Source organism: Penaeus japonicus, unplaced genomic scaffold (genome assembly GCF_977035675.1).
Source record: "Penaeus japonicus unplaced genomic scaffold, GWHDUDI00000001_assembly GWHDUDI00000036, whole genome shotgun sequence".
NCBI lineage: Eukaryota > Metazoa > Arthropoda > Malacostraca > Decapoda > Penaeidae > Penaeus > Penaeus japonicus.
The window spans coordinates 8,488,235-8,500,734 of NW_028234438.1; the positions used below are offsets into that span (position 1 = coordinate 8,488,235).

The following is a 12,500-nucleotide window of genomic DNA, read 5'->3' on the forward strand; positions in this document are numbered from 1 at the left end:
ATGATGATAAGTATATTGATGCTGATAATGATAATCTAATAATAGTGAGAATGACTACAATAATAATTGTAATTTTGAGGCCACATCCCAGGCACCAGTGCCAACTGCGCAGGTTATAATAATGACGATAACAGTAATATTGATTATGATGTTGATAATGATGATTGTAATCATGATAATAATAATAATGATGGTAATAATGATAATAGTAATAATAATGATAATGATAATAGTAATGATAATATGGATAATGCTGCTGCTGATGATGAATGAAGTGACGATGATGGTGATGAATCACTGTTATACCTGCATCTTCAAAATTAATACAGTATCAGTAGCATTGCTGTAATGATAATAGCTATTACCATTATTACTATCATCATTGTTGTCCTCATTATTATTGACATTATCATCATCGCTATTGTCATTGTTATTATCATCGTCATTATTATTATTATTATTATCATTATTATCATTATTACTAGTACTACAACAACGAATACTGTATATATACTGTTTACAGTATATATTTCAGATATAATTTCTTAGCACAAACATCATCATCCTGAGTGACTGCCTAATATTTATGGATGGATAGATGGAGCATCCAGTCTAGATGATCAACTGCCACTGATACATAGAGATTTGAAATGGCTGAAACACTACTTTTTATTGCAAAACTCGCTTCTTTGGCCAATAGCTGTCCTTGATGAGATACTTGCACCATGCCTAGTGACTTTACTGCAATAGAGATAGCTACAAAATGTTTGTCAATCCCCATGACTTGGGAGGGGATGACAAGTAGGAAGAACAGATTCCCTCTCAAAGACTTTGCAAGGTCTCTGAGATTGAGGATGACTGGTTCCTGGTATCAGTATTTCAATTACACCATTGGTCCTTGTACAAGATATACAGCTAAGGAGACCAAATCCTTCTCACTTATAGAGTTTCACTTCGACAGACTGAGGGAAGGAGAAGTGAGGTAAGGAATGTGCTATGGCCAACTCTAATCAAGGTGCCGTTTTCTACAATCTGACAGATCTTGTGGCACTGTGGGACACCTTCAAACATGAAACATTTGATGTACTTTAGGATTCCATTGGTGATCTCTCAAGAAAAGACAGAACTTTCTTTCATAGGAGACACTGGTGGCCATAGATGTGTGTTACCCGGCTGATATATAAGGCTATGAAGGGATAAGAGCAGCATATCACGAATCTTGCCGAGAAGGTCAAGGGCTATTCTTTTTTAAATGACCTTCGCCTTATCTCCCAAGCTCTGAGAAAGCGGAATATCAAGCCCTCCCCATAGATGTCTGTGCTGGCTGGTCCTGTCCCCTCATTCCCAAGCAGTTTCACAGCGAGGTATTCAACCTCATTCATGGCCTCTCGCATCTGTTCAGACGCTCCACCATCAAGCTCATAACACAAAAGTCCGTTTGTCTTGGTATAAAGGAGAACGTCCGCCACTGGGCCCGATGCTGCACCACGTGCCAGACAAGCAAAACCAGGCGCCACATCAAATCTGAATTGGGGAATTTCCACAACCTAAGTGGCGATTCGACCACCTCCATGCTGACACCATCAGAATGCTTCACATGCTGGTCTAAAGTAATCCTTATGAAACAAGCCATCACCCAAGACTGCACCGAAGCCATCCTGCATAGTTGGATCAGCCACTTTGGTATTCCAGTTGACAAAACCTCTGATAGAGGACCCTGCTTTCATCTCCTAGCGTTGAATGTCCTTGGAAGAACTGCAGCCACATATTCACAGAGAACTAAAAGCGACACCTCTCACACTTCTCACTCGCCCTTACCAGGGCCCAGATACCGTCCTCGAGCACAATACCAAGGCCTATTGCCATAGTATGAACAGCTACAGTATTTGGGTCTCAGTCGATCGCCTAAAGCCAGCCTCCCTCAAAAACGATGAAACCCCTACTGTTGCCCCGCCTCCTGTAGACACCCCTCCTGCCACACCCCACAGAGACCCAAGATCAATTGGCCAGCCAAGGCTCTCCCAACCTTCTATCGAACAGGACACCATACAGACTCGACCTGTAGCCGGCCAACTCAGCCAAGGCCTCTTGCAACACCCACCAAACATGTGGTGACCCGGCAGCACCATTCTCGCCAGGCCTCGCCATGTATATATGTATATATATATATATATTTTTTTTTTTGGTCTAAAAAATATCCACTCTCAACTTGCATCTTGCTGTTTCTTCTTAGTTTCTTAATGAGAATAAGCCAGATTTGCAGAGCAGATGCACGGGGATGTTACCATCGTTACCATTGCACCAGCCTGACGGCTGATTAATAGGACTGCTACAATCATTGAGGTATTATACTGATTAGCATGCCCGGCAAAGTCCTCACTCTCATCTATCGAAAAACACTAAGGCATTAGAGATTGGAGAAATCTGGATTCACTTCTGGCAATCCACAAGAAACCTTGTCCTTGCACTTCATTTTCAATTATGCAACTTAAATGAACGTCATTGGCAAAAACTATTGGTTTAATTTTAATACTGAAGTGTTCTAAAGGCAAGGCTATATTCCAGCACCAATGCTTTCAACATTTGCGTGGACTATGCATCCAGAGACATTGCAGAGCAACATTCTGAGCAATGACCTACGACAAATCTTGCTATAGCATCTCGGGGCCTTAATGACAGTTGGGGTAAAGTCCTTGCTTCTCTTAGACCAAGGCCAAGATCCTGGGGCTGGATTCAGTAACATTTAAAGGATCTTAACTCGCTTAAGTGGCATCACAGTAGTTAAGGACCAAGGTCAGATCGAGTCAACACTCATTGGCACACACTCACGAGTCAGCACTCGGCCACACAAGCTGGATCGCCTAAGCCTGGCAAAGTATCTGCTCTGCAAATCTGGCTTATCCTTATTGCTTAGGTGATTGTAAATGCCAAAAAGTGGATTCACTCGGAAAACCGAAATAACATAGCGGATACCTAGGATACCTCTGAGCACCCACATGATCTGTTCTATATTGTATGAGTTAGATCTAGGGATAATTTTCTCTAATATTTAACCCCCATTAAATGATACTGTGCTGCCAGACAGATGATCTTCCTCCTTTTATGGTTGAAATACAGTTTATATTTTTCGAATATGAATATGTACTTCCGATGACGTTTACTCTACTTATAAATACCAGCGGTCAGTGGTTGTTACAGGAAATTGTAGTAGATATAGTAGACTATTGATAAGAGTAACTACATATCAACATCGATTGAAATTGTTGTGTAACATTTTTGTGCCTCTGCTCAGTGCAGATGAAAGCATGACGTGACGTCATCTGGTGGGCAGGGCTATAATGCCCGGGAACTCCGCTTTGGTTATAGTCACTTTTGAAATCATTATGACTATTTCTTCATCTATAACATCTTGTTTTGTTCTGAAGATATAGGCATCTTTAAAGAAGACAAATCTACTACTCTTCTCGGCCCTGATATCGTCGGTTTTGCTGGACTTTTGTGAAACTTGGACTCTAAGTCTCATCTTGATGCCCTTTGCAACATGTCCTTGCATAGTATCTTGGAATACAGTCGCCAAGATCATGTCTCCAACAAAATTCTCTACTGTGATGTCGGCGTAAACATTCCTGAGAAGAAGAATCCTTGGGGACAACCAGGAAGAAGAATCCTTGGGGACAACCAGGAAGAAGAATCCTTGGGGACAACCAAGAAGAAGAATCCTTGGGGACAACCAAGAAGAAGAATCCTTGGGGACAACCAAGAAGAAGAATCCTTGGGGACAACCAAGAAGAAGAATCCTTGGGGACAACCAAGAAGAAGAATCCTTGGGGACAACCAAGAAGAAGAATCCTTGGGGACAACCAAGAAGAAGAATCCTTGGGGACAACCAAGAAGAAGAATCCTTCGCGACAACCAAGAAGAAGACTCCCTCGGGACAACCAAGAAGAAGAATCCTTGGAGACAACCAAGAAGAAGAATCCTTGGGGACAACCAAGAAGAAGAATCCTTGGGGACAACCAAGAAGAAGAATCCTTGGGGACAACCAAGAAGAAGAATCCTTGGGGACAACCAAGAAGAAGAATCCTTGGGGACAACCAAGAAGAAGAATCCTTGGGGACAACCAAGAAGAAGAATCCTTGGGGACAATCAAGAAGAAGAATTCTTGGGGACAACCAAGAAGAAGAATCCTTGGGGACAACCAAGAAGAAGAATCCTTGGGGACAATCAAGAAGAAGAATTCTTGGGGACAACCAAGAAGAAGAATCCTTGGGGACAACCAAGAAGAAGAATCCTTGGGGACAATCAAGAAGAAGAATCCTTGGGGACAATCAAGAAGAAGAATCCTTGGGGACAACCAGGAAGAAGAATCCTTGGGGACAACCAGGAAGAAGAATCCTTGGGGACAACCAAGAAGAAGAATCCTTGGGGACAATCAAGAAGAAGAATCCTTGGGGACAACCAAGAAGAAGAATCCTTGGGGACAACCAAGAAGAAGAATCCTTGGGGACAACCAAGAAGAAGAATCCTTGGGGACAACCAAGAAGAAGAATCCTTGGGGACAATCAAGAAGAAGAATTCTTGGGGACAACCAAGAAGAAGAATCCTTGGGGACAACCAAGAAGAAGAATCCTTGGGGACAATCAAGAAGAAGAATCCTTGGGGACAATCAAGAAGAAGAATCCTTGGGGACAACCAAGAAGAAGAATCCTTGGGGACAACCAAGAAGAAGAATCCTTGGGGACAACCAAGAAGAAGAATCCTTGGGGACAATCAAGAAGAAGAATTCTTGGGGACAACCAAGAAGAAGAATCCTTGGGGACAACCAAGAAGAAGAATCCTTGGGGACAATCAAGAAGAAGAATCCTTGGGGACAACCAAGAAGAAGAATCCTTGGGGACAACCAAGAAGAAGAATCCTTGGGGACAACCAAGAAGAAGAATCCTTGGGGACAACCAAGAAGAAGAATCCTTGGGGACAACCAAGAAGAAGAATCCTTGGGGACAACCAAGAAGAAGAATCCTTGGGGACAACCAAGAAGAAGAATCCTTGGGGACAACCAAGAAGAAGAATCCTTGGGGACAATCAAGAAGAAGAATCCTTGGGGACAACCAAGAAGAAGAATCCTTGGGGACAATCAAGAAGAAGAATTCTTGGGGACAACCAAGAAGAAGAATCCTTGGGGACAACCAAGAAGAAGAATCCTTGGGGACAATCAAGAAGAAGAATCCTTGGGGACAACCAAGAAGAAGAATCCTTGGGGACAACCAAGAAGAAGAATCCTTGGGGACAACCAAGAAGAAGAATCCTTGGGGACAACCAAGAAGAAGAATCCTTGGGGACAACCAAGAAGAAGAATCCTTGGGGACAACCAAGAAGAAGAATCCTTGGGGACAACCAAGAAGAAGAATCCTTGGGGACAACCAAGAAGAAGAACTCTTGGGGACAACCAAGAAGAAGAATCCTTGGGGACAACCAAGAAGAAGAATCCTTGGGGACAACCAAGAAGAAGAATCCTTGGGGACAACCAAGAAGAAGAATCCTTGGGGACAACCAAGAAGAAGAATCCTTGGGGACAACCAAGAAGAAGAATCCTTGGGGACAACCAAGAAGAAGAATCCTTGGGGACAACCAAGAAGAAGAACTCTTAGGGACACCCAAGAAGAAGAATCCTTGGGGACAACCAAGAAGAAGAATCCTTGGGGACAACCAAGAAGAAGAATCCTTGGGGACAACCAAGAAGAAGAATCCTTGGGGACAACCAAGAAGAAGAATCCTTGGGGACAATCAAGAAGAAGAATCCTTGGGGACAACCAAGAAGAAGAATCCTTGGGGACAACCAAGAAGAAGAATCCTTGGGGACAACCAAGAAGAAGAATCCTAGGGGACAACCAAGAAGAAGAATCCTTGGGGACAACCAAGAAGAAGAATCCTTGGGGACAACCAAGAAGAAGAATCCTAGGGGACAACCAAGAAGAAGAATCCTTGGGGACAACCAAGAAGAAGAATCCTTGGGGACAACCAATTGGGCAATCCAATCAAACCTGTCGTGAGGCAGTTAGATGAACCAAACTCATGACGGGTCTTCAGAGCATGAAACGAAGTTTAGATATGGATGGGAAAGCGCCTCCATGATGCATTGAACTATTTTAGGTGTTATTGATATTGTTATTATTAGTAGTAATTCTAGTATTATTGTCATCATGATTATTATTAGTATCACTATTTTTTTTTAACACTCTTTATCAAGACTACAGGGAAAAATATTTTCATCATTATTGTCGTTATTATCATAGTTATTATTATTAACATTAATATCACTATTAATATTGTTACTACTACTACTATTCTTAATATTACCATTGTTTTTAATAAGTAGTAGTAGTAATGATAATTATGATTATTATTATCATCATTATTATCATTCATGTTACTATTATCATTATTACTATTGTCATTGCTATTGCCTTATTATTATTATTGTTATTATTATGATAACTATTACACTATTACTATTAATTTTGTTGTCGTCATTATCATTATCATTATTATAATTCTTATGAAAAAATGATATTGTTATTATTTTTATAAAAATCATATCCTTCATATTGCTATTATCATTATTATCATCATTATTATTATTGTCATCATAATTATTTTCATTAACATTATTATTGTTATTACCATCATTATTTTTATTATCATTATTATTTCTATCGTTACCATTTTAATTGATATTGTCATCATTATCTTGTGTTATTATTATCATTATTATTATTACTAATTTGTTAGTATCATTATTGTTATTATTTTTTGTCATTATAGTTATTTTTTATTGTCATTATCATTATTATTATTATTATAATTAACAACGTTATTATTATTATTGTTATCATTATAATGATAGTAGGGATGATGATGAGGATTATTATTATTATGAGTATAATTACTACTATCTTTAATGTTACCATCATCCCTACCAACTTTATTTTTATTACCATTACAATCGCTATCATTATTGTTATCATTATCATCATTATCATTAACTTTATTATCGTTATAATTATTTTCTTTGTCAGTATTATTCTTGTTGTTGTATTTGTTACTATCATTATTATTGTCGTCTTAATTTTTACCATTATCATCGTAATTGTTATTACCATTATTATCTTTATCATTATTTTCATTTCATTGGAATTATCATCATGGTTATCATTATCATTATTATTATTATCACTATTACTATTGTATCACTGTTACTATCATAATCATAATTGCTACCATCATTGCACTGATCATCGTTTTTATTATTACTTTTATAACTATTATTTTTGTTATGATAACTGTTAGCCAAAATTTTATCATGTTGTCATTAAAAGTACTGTTATAATCATTATTGTTATCATCATTGCTAATCATCTTATTTTCATCATCATCATTTTCACCACCAGGAAAATGTCCATTTCGAAAAAAACTGTAAAGTATATATCCTTATTTCCCCTTCGCGTAATTTATTCAGGTTCAGTTTCAGATGCCAACATTTCGCACGGCCATTTTGCAAACAAGATCAGTGAATGTTTATGGTAACCTTCAATCTCTGCCAATCAAGTGCATCATTGCATTAAAATCTTAGAAACTGTTTGGGAGACTATATGAATGCAGGTATGAACTGCGAGAAACGGTAATACAAACAATAAGAAACATATAGTGAAGTATTTTGTCATTCATTATGAATTATTATTGTTGTTGTGGTCATCATTATTGTTATTGTTTATCATTATTGTTATTGTTTATTATCATCATTATTACAATATTATCATTATATACATTATTTTCACTATTATAAGTTCATGAACACTATTATCATTATCAATATTATTATTATTATTATTATAATTATTTGTTATCATTATCATTGTTATCTATCTTATTGTCATAATTATTAATAACATTATCATCATTATTACTATTATCATTATCATCAATATTATGATTTTCATTATTACCGTTATCATTATGATTACTATTATTGACATTATCCTTATTATTACTGTTATCGTTAGTATTATTGTTATCACTATTATAGTTATTATCAACATTGACATTGTTATCTTATTATTGTCATTATTATAATCATTACTATTGTTCCAAATATTATCAAATATCGTCAAATATCATCACATCATCATTATTACCAGTTTTGTTATATTATATTCAAAATCATGCTGACTTTGCCAGCGTTGTTATTATCGTTGTGATTATAATTTCCATTATGCTCATAAACTTGTTGACATTATGTCCTGACGTTAGATTCCGTCTACCTCCAACAGTTGAAGATTGAACTGTGCGGCACCGGGAAGCAGACGGGCGCCGCCGTTGGCTTCGAGTACGTGGAAGTCCTGACTGACGACTCCACCGTGCCGCCGACCACCCCGGGATTTACCACAACCGCCTCCACCACAACGACCACAACAAATGAGCCTACGACGACCACAACTACCCCTACAACAACCACAACTGCTCCTACAACGACCACAACTGCTCCTACAACAACCACAACTGCTCCCACAACGACCACAACTGCTCCTACAACAACCACAACTGCTCCCACAACGACCACAACTGCTCCTACAACAACCACAACTGCTCCCACAACAACCACAACTGCTCCTACAACAACCACAACAACCACAACTGCTCCTACAACGACCACAACTGCTCCTACAACGACCACAACTGCTCCTACAACGACCACAACTGCCCCTACAACGACCACAACTGCTCCTACAACGACCACAACTGCTCCTACAACGACCACAACTGCTCCTACAACAACCACAACTGTTCCTACAACAACCACAACTGCTCCTACAACGACCACAACTGCTACAACAACCACTACTGCTACAACGACCACAACTGCTCCTACAACGACCACAACTGCTCCTACAACGACCACAACTGCTCCTACAACGACCACAACTGCCCCTACAACGACCACAACTGCTCCTACAACGACCACAACTGCTCCTACAACAACCACTACTGCTACAACGACCACAACTGCTCCTACAACGACCACAACTGCTCCTACAACGACCACAACTGCCCCTACAACGACCACAACTGCTCCTACAACGACCACAACTGCTCCTACAACAACCACTACTGCTACAACGACCACAACTGCTCCTACAACAACCACAACTGCTACAACGACCACAACTGCCCCTACAACGACCACAACTGCTCCTACAACAACCCCAACTGCTCCTACAACGACCACAACTGCTCCTATAACAACCACAACTGCTCCTACAACAACCACAACTGTTCCTACAACAACCACAACTGCTCCTACAACGATCACAACTGCCCCTACAACGACCACAACCAATGATCCTACAACAACCACAACTGCCCCTACAACGACTACAACCAATGATCCTACAACAACCACAACTGCCCCTACAACGACTACAACCAATGATCCCACAACGACCACAACTGCTCCTACAACGACTACAACCAATGATCCTACAACAACCACAACTGCCCCTACAACGACTACAACTGCCCCTACAACGACCACAACCAATGATCCTACAACGACTACAACTGCCCCTACAACGACTACAACTGCCCCTACAACGACCACAACCAATGATCCTACAACGACTACAACTGCCCCTACAACGACTACAACTGCCCCTACAACGACCACAACCAATGATCCTACAACAACTACAACTGCCCCTACAACGACCACAACCAATGATCCTACAACGACTACAACTGCTCCTACAACGACTACAACTGTCCCTACAACGACCACAACCAATGATCCTACAACGACTACAACCAATGATCCTACAACAACCACAACTGCCCCTACAACGACTACAACCAATGATCCTACAACAACCACAACTGCCCCTACAACGACTACAACCAATGATCCTACAACGACTACAACTGCCCCTACAACGACTACAACCAATGATCCTACAACGACTACAACTGCCCCTACAACGACTACAACCAATGATCCTACAACGACTACAACTGCCCCTACAACGACTACAACCAATGATCCTACAACGACTACAACTGCCCCTACAACGACTACAACCAATGATCCTACAACGACTACAACTGCCCCTACAACGACTACAACCAATGATCCTACAACGACTACAACTGCCCCTACAACGACTACAACTGCCCCTACAACGACCACAACTGTCCCTACAACGACTACAACTGCCCCTACAACGACTACAACTGCCCCTACAACGACTACAACTGCCCCTACAACGACTACAACTGCCCCTACAACGACTACAACTGCCCCTACAACGACTACAACCAATGACCCTACAACGACCACAACTGCCCCTACAACGACCACAACCAATGATCCTACAACGACTACAACTGTCCCTACAACGACTACAACTGCCCCTACAACGACCACAACCAATGATCCTACAACAACTACAACTGCCCCTACAACGACTACAACTGCCCCTACAACGACTGCAACTGTCCCTACAACGACCACAACCAATGACCCTGCAACGACTACAACTGCCCCTACAATGACTACAACTGTCCCTACAACGACCACAACCAATGACCCTACAACGACCACAACTGCCCCTACAACAACCACAACTACCCCTACAGCGACCACAACTACTATCACAACCGCAACCGACCCTACTACTACTACTACAATTGATCCTATCACAGCCACAGATGCGCCTACAACAACCCCAGGTTCTATAAGTACTATAAGTACATCTGCTTCTACAGCCATGATAACTAGCACTAATCGTCCAATCACAGCTGCTTCCACAACATCTCCAAGCGAGCCCCTCACAACGGCATCCAGCAGTGTCCCCAGCACCACCACGGCCGTGCCCGTGGGGCCGTGCGGCGACCCCGTCTGCATCATGGGACTCACGGTGGCGCAGTTCGTTGTGGTTGCGGTGGCATGCTTCACTCTCCTCATGGTTGCCATCATTCTGTTGATATTAGCATTCAGAAGGCGACGCAAGAGAATGTTCGTGAAGGTCAGTACTGATTGTCCTGAATGCATTCATATGGAGGACACACACACACATTCACACACGTGCACACGTTAGCAGGTACAATACTCATACACACACGCATACATGCAGATAACCAATGTTATTTGCCCGACCAGTAAACCCCCATTTCTTTTGCAGGTAGTTTACAATGAACCTGAACCTGGCCAGGATCGGGTTCGCCTTCCCAAGGTATGGTTAGGGAGCCATCATGAGTCCCCACAAGACCGTAGGATCCCAAGACATGGCCCACAGAGAGCACGGTACGATCGGAGGTCAGTGGAACGTCAAGTATACGACAATAGAACTTTTGTGAGGAATGAACCGGATTATGAAGAGCGGCATTACCCAAGGATCGAGAGAGCGAGTAACCTTCGGAATCCTTCAAGAAGGGACCGTGTATCCGCAGAGAACTACAGGACCAGGAATTTAGGCAATGGCTTTAGAAGAGATCGATGATCAGTATGATAAGAATTATTAAATATTCTATAATGTAAAGAATAATGAAAAGGGCCGATAATCGCCTAAAGGACAAAAAAGTCTTAATCTTGACTGATTGAAAATGTTAAACTATAATATACTTGCATGTATTCCCGTAGTGTCCTCAGTGCAGCTTTCCTTTTCTAAATACATACAATCAAATACATACAATCGAATACTTATTTCCAACACTCATTGTTTTTCTTTCGAATCACATAAAAGCACATATACAACACATAAAAACGCACAAGCTCATATATATATATATATGCCTTATCTGCAGCGTCAAAGTCTTGAAATCATTTCAGCTTCATGGGCACTGTCGGGCGTACGACAGCGAAAGTGTCGTACCGCTCGAACAAAATCAGCCGTCACGCTCACAGAGCGACCCGTGCCTCTGTGGCGCGCCTTTGAAAAACATTTTTTTTTACAGTTATTTGCTTCTTCTTCTGATGAAAAAAAAAAAACTTTTGAGTTCATAAGACAAGACAAATACATATCTTGTTTGCTTTAAGTAATTCATGTCGGAATGTGAATCTGAATATGTTAACATCATGCTACTTTAAGCATGAAAAAAAGTTTATTTCTTCAAAAAACTAGTTGTGCAGATTAGCAGTCTGTAAATAGATCTTATTTGTGCAAACATAGAATGCATTTCATGACACGTCAATCAAAGCAAAATTTATTTTAGGCTTATTCACCTAGGTATACTACACTTTTCCATATTTTCATGATATTTTCATTGCAATACACGCATTTTGTGCGTGTATTACAGAAGTCATGTTTAAAATGGATATCGCACCACACAAAAAATATTATTATTTGCAAACATTATAGGTTATCACTGTTTATAAATTAAACTCGGATATTTTATTGTTTTATATGAGTTACCGACTTGATTTACTTCAGTTTTCTCTTAAGAGACCACTT

The 12,500-nt window shown here is 40.5% G+C and overlaps 1 protein-coding gene across 1 annotated transcript in view; it reads left to right on the forward strand.

Moving 5' to 3' along the window:
* The window catches only part of LOC122245882 (uncharacterized), a 12,721-nt gene extending 980 nt beyond the window's left edge, over nt 1-11,741 (forward strand). Inside the window, exons 2-3 of the mRNA XM_086531667.1 lie at nt 8,328-11,075; nt 11,232-11,741. Of these exons, the coding sequence (XP_086387793.1) occupies nt 8,328-11,075; nt 11,232-11,549 (3,066 nt within the window). The 3' untranslated portion in view covers nt 11,550-11,741. The remainder of the gene's footprint in view (nt 1-8,327; nt 11,076-11,231) is intronic.
* Nucleotides 11,742-12,500: the final 759 nt, after the last annotated feature.